Genomic DNA, 13,975 nt, shown 5'->3' with positions numbered 1-13,975 from the left:
ACGTTCAAGAGAGCAGAGATGATTACTCTTTAATACTACTGTTCTCTAGTTGTCATTGGGAAGTGGATAGAACTGCTGGTGGGTGAAATTATCAATTATAATTACCACAATGGCTAAAGGTTCACAATTTTCATGCTCCTGCTACTATAATCCCAAACTCCGCTAAATACCAAAGTTGATAGGAAATATTTTTCTCTGACTGTACGTGGGCATAAAGTATTGTCCTGGCACAATGCACAAAACCATGTAATAATGGACTAATTGCATGTACATAATGAAGCCAACTTGGTATCCTGTCTCTTTCAAGCCGAATATTGCACGTACATGTGCTATACACCAAAGACAGTGTGCACTCTTATCATCATTTTTGTGACATCACTTAAAGTGATCTGCTACATTTTTGGGATAATTTTTGAACAATTGTTTATTTTTTCAGTAGTTTCTTCTTGAGAAGGAACTTTACAAACTGCATAAAATTGGAATATAATCTTTCACATTATTATAGTGAGCTGATTTCATGCTGTTGTAGTTTGAGTAGGGATCAGCATTAATTACATGTGAGTTAACAGGAATTGGTCAAAGCAACAGATGGCTAAATCAGGCTCTGTGTACCTGTAAACTTTCTGTATGTACCGCTACCCACTTCGAGCATAGAATTTAACCCATGTGAACACCGACCAAGCAATTTCACAAAATCTACGCTTCTTTAAACACTAAAATGGGAGGATTTTCCTCCATATCAAATCAACTCAGACATTTAATTCATTATTAAAGCTCGATCTTATGTCATACCTTCCTCAGTTGATCTTCTACTCCAGGTATAAGCATAATACCAGCAACTGTTGTACCAATCAATAAAATAGTTGTGTACACCAATCGCGTTACTATGGAAGTTCTTCCAGTTGGACAACATGAGCACACCAGACACGGAGCACCACTGCACAAGCATGGGATCTGCAAAAAAGTGAGGGACAGTAAATAAACAAAGGTCTGTACCCTTAATATATAGGATGCTCATGTCAATGATTGAAGCAAAAGCAAGATACTCTAAACACATTCGTAAAGTAAGCAATTGCAAAACATTACCGGCAATTAGAAAAGCAATGGTTAAATATTATTTCCAAAAATCTATCTCTGCTATTGTGTCCACCTCCCATCGAGGGTCATGGTCTACCACTCTCACTATTGCATGCCACACTTCCCTCACTCACTCTCACCCACCGCAAAAGCTTTTGTATCGGTGAAAAAAAGTCTGTCACAAAGATTTAGCAAAATTTGTATCCTGTGTTGTGTGTAAATACATGATTAAGTATGCAAAGACATCACAGTTAATTCAGCATTCAAAGCAGGGAACATCATTCTCCACAAGCATTTTGTGAGAAATCCAATATGATTTAAGAATAAAGGTTATTTTACTTGACAAAACTCAGACTTAAAGAGTATATTTTTAGCTTTTAAATAACAAGGAAATCAGAAGCAGTCCAGTTCGATTCGAAATGGATAGTGGTAATAGTGCCAGAGGTTATTGCAAAAAAAAATCTATTGGCAAAGAGTTAGATTAGACCCGAGGGAGAGAATGCAAAGGATGATAGCAAAGGGGTCATTTGCTATCTTTATAATGCCATTAGAAGGCGCCACATGATGAGTGTCCAAATCAGAAATTCAGCTGGATGCTGTATTCAATATTCCAAAGAATGATAAGTTTGTGTTCCAGCTGTAACATGTTCAACAAAACATAAGCTTAGAGGAGACAGAATTGAAATCTTTAAAATGATGAAGGGATCCACAGAACGTCAGCTTTGAAGGCTTGCTTGAAGTAGACAGTGATTCCAGGGTGACAGAATATTTCTGTCAAACATATAAACAAAGAATTAGGATAAATGCCAGGAGTAGTTTTCTTAGGGAGTGACTGGGCTGAATTTTACTGAGAAATTGGGGGAAGATGAATTTGGATGAGTTTCACAGAGGGTTTCTCTCCATGATGCCAAGTGAAATTTCTCACACTATTCTCCAAATCCCAACTCATTACCTATTCCACTTGTCCTAACTTTCATCTCACCAGATGCAGAAATACAACCAATGCTGGGACCTTCTAGGATTCTTGGGGTTCCCACAAATTATGCCATATTTAAAATGCGGTTGTGCAACAGGTCAAATGTTGTCAGTCTGAAGCTTCTCTGTGTGTCTCAAGAATTGCTCCTGAGGTGGTAAGTAAGAAAATACACAGAACAGCACAGCACAGGAACAGGCCCTTCTGCCCACCAAGCCTGCCGCAAAACATGATGACTTTCTAAACTAAAAACCTTTTGCCTTTATATGGTCTATACCCTGCCTGTTCATGTATCTGTCAAGATGCCTCTTAAACATTGCTATTGTATCTGACTGCATCATCTCCTCTGGCAGTGCATTCCATGCACTTGGCACCTTCTGTATAAAAAACTTGCTGGTTCCATCTCCTTTAAACTTTCCCCTTTTTATCTTTAACCTATGTCTCCGTAGTAATTGACATTTCTACCCTAGGAAAAAGACTCAAACTACTCATTCTATCCATGCCTCTCATAATTCTGAAAACTTCTGTTCGGTCACTCTCAGTTTCTGGCGTTCAAGTGAAAACAAATTGACTTTGTCCAATTCTCCTCACAGCCAATACCCTCCAAACCAGGCAAAATCCTGGTAAACTATTTCTGTACCCTCTCCGAAGCCTCCATTTCCTTCTGGTAGTGTGACGACCAGAACTGTACACTATATTTCAAATGTGGCCTAACTGAAGTTCTATACAGGAGCAACATGACTTCCAATTCTTATAGTCTATGCCCCAAGCAATGAACACAAGCATGCCATATACCTCTTGCAGATAGTAAGAAATGCAGATGCTGGAGTCAGCGATAACACAGTGTGGAGCTGGAGAAATACAGCGGGCCAGGCAGCATCAGAGGAGCAGGAAAGTTGATGTTTCAGGTTGGGAGCCTTCTTCAGAAATCTTCCTCAGAAATGAAGAATGGTCACGGCCCAAAACGTCAGTTTTCCTGTTCTTCTGATGCTGCCTGGCCTGCTGCGTTCCTCCAGCTCCACACTGTGTTATCCCATACACCTCTTATCCACTTATGTTGCCACTTTCAAGGAACTGTGGACCTGTAAGCCTACATTCTTCTGTATGTTAATTCTTCTAAGGGCTCTGGCATTTACTATATGCCTCCCTATATGCATTAGATCTTCCAAAATGCATCATCTTGCATTTGTTCAGATTAAATTCCATCTGCTATCTCTCCACCCAAGTCTCCAGCCTATCTATATCCTGTGTCCTCCGGTAATCCTCCTCATCTTTCTGCAGCTCCCCCAATCCTTGTGTTGTCCACAAACTCATTAATCATACCAACTACATTTTCCTCCAATTTATTTATGTGTGTATATTACAAACAAGAGGGGTCCCAGCACTGAATCCTGTAAAACACCATTGGTCACAAGAAGTAGTTGATGCCAAAACATTGAATGTATTCAAAAGGTGGCTAGATATAGCGCTTGGGGTGAATGGGATCAAAGATTATGGGGAGAAAGCAGCATTAGGCTATTGAATTGGTTGATCAACCATGATTGTGATGAATGGTATAGCAGGCTCAAAGGGCCAAATGGCCTCCTCCTGCTCCTATCTTCTATGATTCTATGTTTCGATGTATCTCCAGTCAGAAAACACCCTTTCACCATTACTGTCTGTCTTCTATGACCATATCGGTTCTTCAGCCATCTTACCACCTCACTGCGGATCCCATGTGACTTCACCCTTTGTATCACCTTGCCACAAAGAACCTTGTCAAAGGCCTTGCTGAAGTCCATGTAGACAACATCTACCCCTCCGTCCTCATCAATCATCGGAGGTAGATTTGATATACCAGCAACCTGATGGATGTGGTGAATGGGGTGGTAAAGAGATCAGTTGTCCACTTCCTACAGGACTGGTAGAGGAGATTATGCCACCAGACCCTGCCACCCTCGTTCAAAGTTGCCATGAAGGTCATTTGGAATGCCCAGCAATACCACAAGGTGAATGACCTGTTCCACTCTGTGAGGATAGGTGCTACCGTCTTCTTTCTGCTACTTCACTCTCATTCTATCTCTGCTATTGCATCTCCTCCCATCAAGGCTCATGGTCTACCACTCTCACTATTGAATGCCACATCTTCCCTCACTCACTCTTCCCCACCACAAAAGCTCATCTTTACCCTGCATGGCCTTTGTGCTCCCTACTCGCTCACTGAATAAGCCTCATCACCATTCCCTGACCTGAACCAGCTCTAATGGCTGAGACATCCATTTTTATCTCATTCAATCCCTCCCTTGACCCATTCTAGGAGAAAATGCCCCTTAATAGGTCCAAGCGAGCCAAGACAAGTGGTGGAATATTTTACCTTCGTCTCGTCTCCCGAGCCCTGGCAGCAGAATTACAATGGTTGACACTGGTGCGTTGGGAATTGCAATATTGAAATGCAGAAGCGCACTGTAAATGAGTAGGAGATTTAAAATAAGAGTGTATGTCTGATGCCAGCATCTGTGGATGGAGGTTCAAGTGGTCAGTGGTGAAGTATGCGCTGTGGTTTTGCTGACTGGTGTCCAAGATGGAGGCCTGAATGAACAAGCAAGGAGCTGGTGTCCCCATGTATCCGCTCTGACTTCTACGTTGGGAATTATTGCTGCCTGGTTTCTGACCAGCAGTTGTGTGAAAAGGAAAACTGCACACCAGTGAGGTGAGATTAGGTCCCAATGGCACCCCTAATGCATGCAAATAGATGCACATATCCCTCATGCCACTCACTAATGCGATTCTCATCTTGCCATTTAAAACTTGGTTGCAGAATCCGACATTTTCTTTTCAACATCACAAATCTCATTTCTGCTGATCCTATTTTCCCAGCCAAATCGTTAATTCAATGGCATAGTGGTATGGGGCAGGTGATGGCCCTGTGGTATTATCACTGGACTGTTAGTCCATTGACCCACATAAGGTTCTGGGGACCTGGGTTCGAATCCCGCCATGGCAGATGGTGGAATTTGAATTCAATAAATATCTGGAATTAAGAATCTAATGATAGCCATGAATCCATTGTCAATTGTCGGGAAAACTTATCTGGTTCACTAAAGTTCTTTAGGGGAAGGAAACTGCCATCCTTACCTGGTCTGGCCTACATATGACTCCAGACCCACAGTGATGTGGTTGACTCTGAACTGCCTTCTGGACAATTAGGGATGGGCAATAAATGCTGTCTGGCCAGTGATCCTATCAATAAATTTAAAAAAAAACATGTTGTTCAGGGCATGGGAAGATTCCATCAAATGTTCTCTGTAACAAGGTGCTGAGACATGTAAATGTGGAGTTCCAAGCATTTATCTAACTTGACGGAAACCTGAAATTATATTTTCCCAGGCGAGCACTGTTGGCAGTTTATTGTACTTTTCACCTCAATCAGCCTGTGGTATTGGGAAAGCATTGACTGAGGCATTTGCTGTCACCAGCCTCCTTTTTCTTTGCTTTGTCTTGGGTCTGCCTAGTGATAGAGGACAGACCACCACATATCTACAGAAGAGACACTGCTTTTAGATAACAAGAAGGTTTATTGCATGATAGCAATCAATACAACGATACTTGATCAGGCTTAGTTGCTAGGACCTTAAGGAGCTGATTTAGATACATTTTCTCCTTCTGAAAGGTAGAGTAGAACCCCTTGTCTCCTCCCACAGATTGTGTTTGACTTCAGCAGAGGGTATGGAGCCCATGCAACATGAACATTAACCCCTTCAGAGCCATTAGTTTATACACCACTTAGAAAACTTCTGAACGACAAAGATTTTGTCAGCATCGGAACGTAAGATGCCAGTTGCGAACAAGTGATGAACAAGTGTGAGGTCGGATTTTCATTGCAAAGTCAGGACCATCAGGTCAAGACAGTTTCCTTACCTCTCCATGTTACTGACATTATTTGTTGAAGGCAGCAGTTAGTGTCTTGTGGACTACCACATTCCCAATTCAATGAGAGACAGCTCCCGTGTAGAGGAAATGGGAGGTAGACATGGCAGGCCCATCGTGTCATTATTAAGGACACGCTGCAGCTGCAAGAATTAAATAGTGTGGAGCAGTGATATGCCACGTACCCATGGAAGGGTCAGTGTCCTGATTTGCAGACCATCTCCCCGAAGGTGCTGTTCGAAGCATTGGCAGCCTGGGGGATGTCATGTTTCTAGACAGGAGGAGGCCAGCACACCAGATAAAGCAGCTTTGAGTAGAGTCATCTATCCTCTGCTATTTGAGTAGAGGTGGCCCAGGAAATGAGCAGCCACAGTGTGGTCAGCAGGATGTGGGTACAGTGAGGGGAGAATTTTACAAACCTCGAGCTCCAGTAAGGTAGGTGTTACTCTACAATCAGGTGGCAGGCCTCCAGTTTAGGGGTCTCCAGCAGAATAGCCAGAAGGTAACTAGTGCTCAGGAACAATGAGGATAAATGCACTCATGCATCCTGGGTAACACCAACATCACAAGCACCTCCCACGGGACTAAAAATGACCTTAGCCAAAATCACAAATTATATTCCATACTCATCATTCCTTTTTGAATTCCCTGAAGTCTTTGGTACTGTCAGTCAAGTGACACTTTTCCTATGTCGTTCATCTGAACCCAACTTTCCTTGCTTGGTTTCATTTTTGCCTATCCAACCATAAACAAAGCATTCTTCATGCACTCCTCCATTGTGTCACATGCAGCCTTGATTAATACTCTCCTGGCCAATCTTCTATCCTCTGCTACTGGCAAATCTCAGTTCATTCAAAGATTTGCTATCTGTTTTCTACCTTGCAAACAGATTTGTCCGTCTGTCCTCAGAGACCCACATGGACTCCAAGTACCTAAGCATCTCAAATTTGAACCTTTATTTAAAGCTTCCAGGGTGTCATTAACCAGGTCCAGCACAACCAGTACTTAAACTAGACAGTCACCTAGAGTGACAAAATTGGAGTGTGGCAAGCAGCAAAATAATGAATTAAATATTCATGTCACATAAGTGAAGAAGCAGGCTTCAGTAGGAGGAGTGAAACGCCTACACGCGCTGATACATATCAATATATACTGCTAGATAAATAGCTTTCCATGCATTTATATTGCAGCCTTTTCCAAAATTTCAGACCACATTCCTTGTCCTGTTTATGAGACAATTTTACGACCTGAACATCTACATGACTATCCCAGAAGTAAATAATATCAAAGAACATAACTTAATCTGGCCCAAGCTATTTTCCTGCTCAAGTATATTCTGAATTTCAAAATCATTTTAATATTTCGAAAAAAAACAACCACAAGAAGGCTGAAGGAAGATGGCTGCCAAGGGTCACCTGACTGACAAGGTGAATTAAAACAGTGTTGCCTCCAGAGGAAGCAAAAGGAACCATCCGAACTGATGGTGACTCAGTGCACAAAAGTTTTTTATGCCTTGAGCGCTGTCAGAAATGATGAGAAGTGTGAGAAAATAAGTTGAAAATTTAAAAATGTGATTCTCAACATAAGAAATAGGAACAGGAGTAGGCCATTTGGCCTCTTTAGCCTGCTCTGCTATTCTATAGGTTCATGGCTAATCCAACAATCCTCTTGTCCACCTTCCTGCATTTTCCCAGTAATCTTTGATTCCCCTTCTGATCAAGCATCTATCTATAAGGTCAAGAAAAAAGTTTCCAGTTTTCCCCTTAAAGTCTTATTAGCAAAATCAGAATGGCACTGATAAGTAACAACTCCTTATTTCGATGCATCTTGTTAATGCCTCAACTTGTGTAATTTATACACAGCTTGCAATGTTCCCCTCCTCTCCTGAGAAACTGGATGATGTCAATTCATGATTTGAAAGCCCAAGGAATTATTTGATGGATGCAGCTCACTGCTTGCTTCTCCAGGTTTACTTAGAACTTAGAATCCCTACAGTGTAGAAGCAGTACATTTTGCCCATCAAGTCCACACCAACCATCTGAAGAGCATCCCAACCAGACCCCATCTGCATCTCCCATGGCTAACCCACCTAATTCACACATCTCTGTGACACTACAGGCAATTTAGCATGGCCAATCTACCTAACCTGCACATCTTTGGACTGTGGGAGGAAACCAGAGCACCCAGAGGAAACCTACAAAGACACGGGGAGAATGTACAAACTCCACACAGACAGTCACCCGAGGGTGGAATCGAACCCAGGTCCCTGGTACTGTGAGGCAGCAGTGCTAACCACTGAGTCACCCTGCTGTCCAGTACATTTTAATGTCCCTTCACCAACCTGTTCTTGCACATTCCATGCCCAGTGTAGCTCTCCACCCTTCATCAACTAAAGTCAGCATCAGTCTCACCATATTATGGCTGGTGTCAGACCAACTCAGAATCCCAAACAGTCTCTCAGGGCTTCATCTTGGAGTTCAAGGACACCTTTGATGTGGACGGTCCTTTCCATTCACTTTGCACACATGGATTCACAGCCATCTTATGGCTCTTAGCTTCACTTCTTAGCACTTACTCTGTCACTGCTACACCATAGATTGCATTGCTTTTTAGAGAGAAGGAGTTGGAGGGTCAGAAGCTGTGGAGAATTTGAGAGCCGATGAGTGCATTTGCTGCGTGCAATTGTGAGGTTGATGTTCCATGAACACTGGGAAGGCTTGTATGCAGTGGTGTAGTTAGAGTGAGTGTGAGGTAGAAGGGAGAAGATAGTGCTACTTGTGCATGCAGAGCAATGATGATCTTTGAACTTTATCCTGCACTGCTATGCATTTCATCTGAGCCTGGAGACAGAATTGACACAGGTTGCAATGTGAGTCCAGGCTAGTTGCATTTGCTGCCTTGGCCTTCTCTGATGGTCTACCAGGTTGACGATGCCCTTCCTCTTGACCATCCACCAAGACCTCCAGGTCCCTAACCAAAAAATGCCAGCTTCCCTTTCTAAAACATTTCAGTTTCTTTTTTAAGAGGACAGCATGTGAGGTAGTTCTTGACTTACTGCATCAGAAGTGCTGCACAGCCAGATTTTAAATATGGTGCTTACACACTGGGATATCCTGGCAGCAGTGGGAATTATACCTCTCTTGCCACATGATTGGATGAGAGTGACCACAAACAGGTTAGTTGCATAATTAATAAGCAGAGGAGAGAAAGTTAGTAAGAGAAAAGTTGTTATGAGCCATAATGGGATCCCCACTTTGCCTAAAACTGGCTAAACAGCTTTAGCCAAAACTGAAAATCCAAAGTCTTTTCCTGAAAGGCATTCAAAAGACTACTTTCAAATTGAATAGGTTACTTATATATACACGGTCACAAATATTCAAGTTGAGAATGCCATCACAGAGGTGGAGAGGCTTTTTTTGATGCAGTGGTAGTGTCCCAACCGCTGAAGCAGGAGACCCAAGTTCAACCTGCTCCAGATTGTGTCATAACATCTCTGAACAGATTGCTTAGAAAACCTCAGACTGTTAAAAATCTTAACCTGCTGGTAACATCACAAATCAAACCTTTCTGCTATGGACAGAAAGTGATAAGAATAAAGGATTTCAGTCTGCCTTTTTCTCCTGTTCTGATTGCTTTCCACAGTGCACATTATGGAGGAGTTGGGTATCTCTAACAATAACTTTTGTCCATGTGGTCACCAGAATTTGCTGACAACATCACAGGGTAATCAAATCAAATGCTGACAGTTTCACCATGTTTATCAACTTAAAATTTATAACAATTTGTACACTAGTTTATTACCAGTCTCAGCAGATATTTTCTAATCAAGCTGATCAGAGATATTACACAATTCTGGAGCAAGTGGGACTTAAACATGAGCCTGCTGGTTCAGAGGGAGGTACACTACCATTGCACCACTCGAGCATGCCCCCCACTTAGACTCTGTAAGCAGACAATGTTTGCTGCCTTCACCTGGTGTTATCACAGCTATTATTGCTATCATTTTGAAAGAGTCTTACAACTGTGTATCTACAGCTTCAACTTCTTAGACCATAAGATGTAGGAGCAGGATTAGGCCTTTTGGCCCATCGGGTCTGCCCTGCCATTCAATCATGGAGTTTAGCCCCTTTCAATGTATAAACCAACCTAAACAATGATATGAATAAGTCCCAGGGCTGTCAGTTGGCCATCTCCAACTACCCATGACATATCTTTGTTGGCTGCAGCCATGGCCTGATCTGGAACTTGTAATTTGGTAAGTTACATTAGGATGGTTGTCAAGTGCCCTTCAATTCATGTGACAAATTGCATCACCAGAGTGGGTAATCAATCAGAGCACTCATTAGTCAGTTACCCAAAAGTCAAAAATGACCTTAACCCTCCAAGTGTTTACCAGCTCCTGTTTTTACAGTGAACTTCTGGGAAAATTACTGCAGTGCTGTATAATTTCAAACTCTCTTGACATTATAAATCAGTAAATTTTCACTGGCCACCATCATTTCTGAGAAAGGGTCACTCAACCCAAAATGTTAACTCCAATTTCTCTCCATAGATGCTGCCACACTTGTTGACCTTTTCAAACAACTTGTGTTTTTGTTTCTGATTTACAGCATCCGCAGTTCTTTTGGTTTTTATTTTCACTGGAAGCCAGTTTCACTCCTCATAAATAATATAAAATAAAACAAACAGCTCTGGATGCTGGAGATCTGAAATCAAAATAGAAAATTGCTGGATAAACTCAGCAAGTGTGGCAGCATCTGTGGAGAGAAAAACAGAGTTAGTGTTTGCCAGCTCCTTTCAGTTCTAACAATGGTTCACTAGACTGGAGACACTGACTCTATTTTTCTCTCTGCAGATGCTGCCAGATGCTGCTGGGTTTATCAGGTCATAGAGCTCTACAGAAAAAGGCCCAATGGCCAATCGAGACTGTGTCAGACAAAAACAACCACCTAAATATTCTAATTCCATTTTCCAGCAGTTGACCCATAGCCTTATATGCCTTGGCATCACAAGTATACAACAAAATATTTCATAAATGAGGGTTTCTGCCTCTACTATCTTTCTACCATCTTTACAGGCAATGAGTTCCACATACCCAACACCCTCTGGGTGAAAACTTTATTTTCATGTCCGCTCTTAACGTCCTGCCCCTTATCTTAAATCTATGCCCTGCACGCCAAGGGGACAATTTTCTTCCTGTCAGCCCTCCCTATGCTCCTCATATTTTTATACATCTGACGCTGCCTGGCCTGCTGTGTTCCTCCAGCTCCACACTGTGTTATCTGTGACTCCAGCACCTGCAGTTCTTACTATCTCCCAGTCTGTCCTAACCCATTTCATAATTAAAACCCTCCAGCCCAGGAAGCAGCCGAGTAAATCTCTGCACTCACTCCAGTGCAATCACCTCCCCCCACCACCTACAATTCTCCAGCACTGTCTTCTTGTTTCACCTCGCATAAAGATCGGAGTCGACTTCTTCTCAATAGATTCCCAAACCTTTACCGGGACAGCAAAAGCTAAAGTGTACTTAGCTCGGGTGGAAAGGGAACAAGCCAGAGCAAGGGGAGGGGCGGCAGTAATACAAAGGACACTTGATAGAAACTACATTGTGAAGGGAGCCTGATCACACGACTAACCAGGTTATAGTCCAACAGGTTTATTTGTAAACTATAACCTGGTGTCGTGTGATTTCTGACCTTGTCCACCCCAGTCCAACACCGGCACCTCCATATCAAGGAAGCCTGAGAGACAAGAGGATAGCAACAGGGAAGAAGAAACCATGGAGGAACTGGAAAGAGTGTCGACAGCAGAAATCAATCTCAAACTGAAGTGCACATAAGCAAACACTCATATGAAAGTATGAAAATCTTCATTGTTGCCTTGGCACTGGTCAGTACATTTAGGATCTAAAAACAAAGGTAAGACCTTTCGGACGTTGCAGCTCCCAATTTTTCACACAACAGGGCGCTCAGTTTCTCACTGTCCGCGCATCTGCCAGCTCAATCCTATACACCGTGAATATATAGACTTGTAATTAAAATGCAAATAATTTAAACCTGTAAAAAAAAACATGAGCGGATATAACCTGCCGTTTTAACATACTGTTAGTAATGCAACACTAACCAAGTAACTTGAATATGGCCAGCAAAGTAGAAATGATAATTCGTAAATGTCCCCCAACCGAAAGAATTTACTCAACCCAACACCTCACAAACATATACACGAAAAAAAATGCATTTGAAATTCTTATCCACAGGCATAACTGTTCGATTGTAAACACTGGTTATTTCCCCCAGCGTTTTGAGAAGTGTTGTCACAATAGAGAATACGAGGCGATTGAACACAGCATGTCCGTTCCCGATACACACACACACCAATAAGGCGTCAGGAATCTCCTTCTCCAACACTTTCTCAAAGCCCCCGAAACGCGGAGAGACATTGACGAACCTTCTCTACCTTTCCCTAGTGTGCCCCGAGAGTAAGCCGCTGCCTGTGGGTTCTAAGGTTAAAAGCTGTGTTCTCACCCAGTTGCTGACAGTGGTCACTAGGCGCCAGCCCATGTTGCAGTATCTAGCAGCAGCACCACCGCACCCGCCCCCCACCCCGTTTTGCTGTCAGCCAGGTGTGAGCTCGCACCACTTTCCCCCCCCCGGCCGTCAACAATAGCAATACACACCCCAGGGACCGCAGCCCTCAACACTGCCTTCCATTGGGCAGCAAGGTAGGCGAAAGCGTCAGGAAAATGCAAATAAGGGGAGGTTTTGTTTTACCCCTTCTCGAATGCCGAAAGGACACTCGTATTAGTAAACCGAGATTGCCAGAGCAATCAGCTAATACTCATTTCAATCACCTTCCTCAATTCCAGTAAAATGACCTGCTTTAGTGCGAATGGCATTTGTATGAAAAACAAAGTCCCCATCCGAATAGCTTGTTTCTTATTTGCATTGATCATGTATATCGGTAGAAACGTTCTCCTGTATAATCTGCTTTGCAGATCAGGGACCCCAGACATGCTCTGAATTGTTCCCACTGTCTTTTTTCCAAAAATCTATTTTATTCATGAGAAAATATCTTTGTACATGTACATAGTTACAAATGCAGTTCGATTCTGTACAGTAGCATATCAAGGAAACAAACATTGGAGTTTGATTCTATCCAAACAAACCAAAGATACCTTTTATACACACAAGACTACCTTGATATCCATTGAGGCATTAGGAAGGTCCGATATCTGAACAAACCTCCATTTAGCTTGGGCGGGAAGACATCAGAGAGTGGTCTTTCCCCACTGCACCCTGGTGGCAGCTGCCTCAAGCTTTAGTGTGTCCCTCAGCACGTAGTCCTGGACCTTGGAATGTGACAGTCTGCAACACTCGGTGGAGGTCAACTCCTTGTTCTGGAAAACCAACAAGTTACGGGCAGACGAAAGAATGTCTTGTTCCCACTGCTAAGAGAGTCTATAATTACAGGGCACAGAAATGGGGAAAATGGCAAAAGAACTAGATTGGGGGTTAGTTTTTTTTTGCTTTCACTGTAACTTGTGATTTGGAGTGAGCTGCTTCAAAGGCTATGTAAGAAAACAAAGAAATGCAGTCCTCATGGTAGATAACAAGGCGTAGAGCTAGATGAACACAGCAGGCCAAGCAGCATCAGAGGAGCTGACGTTTCGGGTCTGGTCCCTTCTTCAGGAATGGGGGAGGGGAAATGGATTCTGAAATAAATAGAGAGAGGAGGGAGGCGGATGGAAGGTGGATAAAGGAGCAGATAGGTGGAGAGGAGACGGACAGGTCAAGGAGGCGAGGATGAAGCCAGTAAAGGTGAGTGTCAGTGGGGAGTTAGGATGGGGGTTTGTCAGTCAAGGGAAGACAGACAGGTCAAGGAGACGGGGATGAGGCTGGTAGGTAGGAGGTGGGGGTTGATGTGGGAGGAGCGGATAGTGGGAGAAAAGACGGACAGGTCAGGGAGGCGGGGTTGAGCTGGGCTGGTTTTGGGATGAGGTCGGGGGTGGGGAGATGTAGA

At 43.0% G+C, this 13,975-nt stretch overlaps 1 protein-coding gene across 1 annotated transcript in view; it reads right to left on the bottom strand.

The window, feature by feature from the left end:
• Positions 1 to 12,524, bottom strand: part of LOC109910978 (serine incorporator 1-like) — a 78,839-nt gene extending 66,315 nt beyond the window's left edge. The window contains exons 1-2 of the mRNA XM_048595974.1: positions 12,481 to 12,524; positions 793 to 954 (exon numbers count right to left, since the gene is read on the bottom strand). Of these exons, the coding sequence (XP_048451931.1) occupies positions 793 to 954; positions 12,481 to 12,516 (198 nt within the window). The 5' untranslated portion in view covers positions 12,517 to 12,524. The remainder of the gene's footprint in view (positions 1 to 792; positions 955 to 12,480) is intronic.
• Between the last annotated feature and the right edge of the window lie 1,451 nt (positions 12,525 to 13,975).

The sequence above is a fragment of the Rhincodon typus genome, chromosome 4 (assembly GCF_021869965.1).
Source record: "Rhincodon typus isolate 14 chromosome 4, sRhiTyp1.1, whole genome shotgun sequence".
Lineage (NCBI taxonomy): Eukaryota > Metazoa > Chordata > Chondrichthyes > Orectolobiformes > Rhincodontidae > Rhincodon > Rhincodon typus.
The sequence above is the reverse complement of the archived record's forward strand: the minus strand, read 5'-3'. Positions and strand labels throughout refer to the sequence as shown.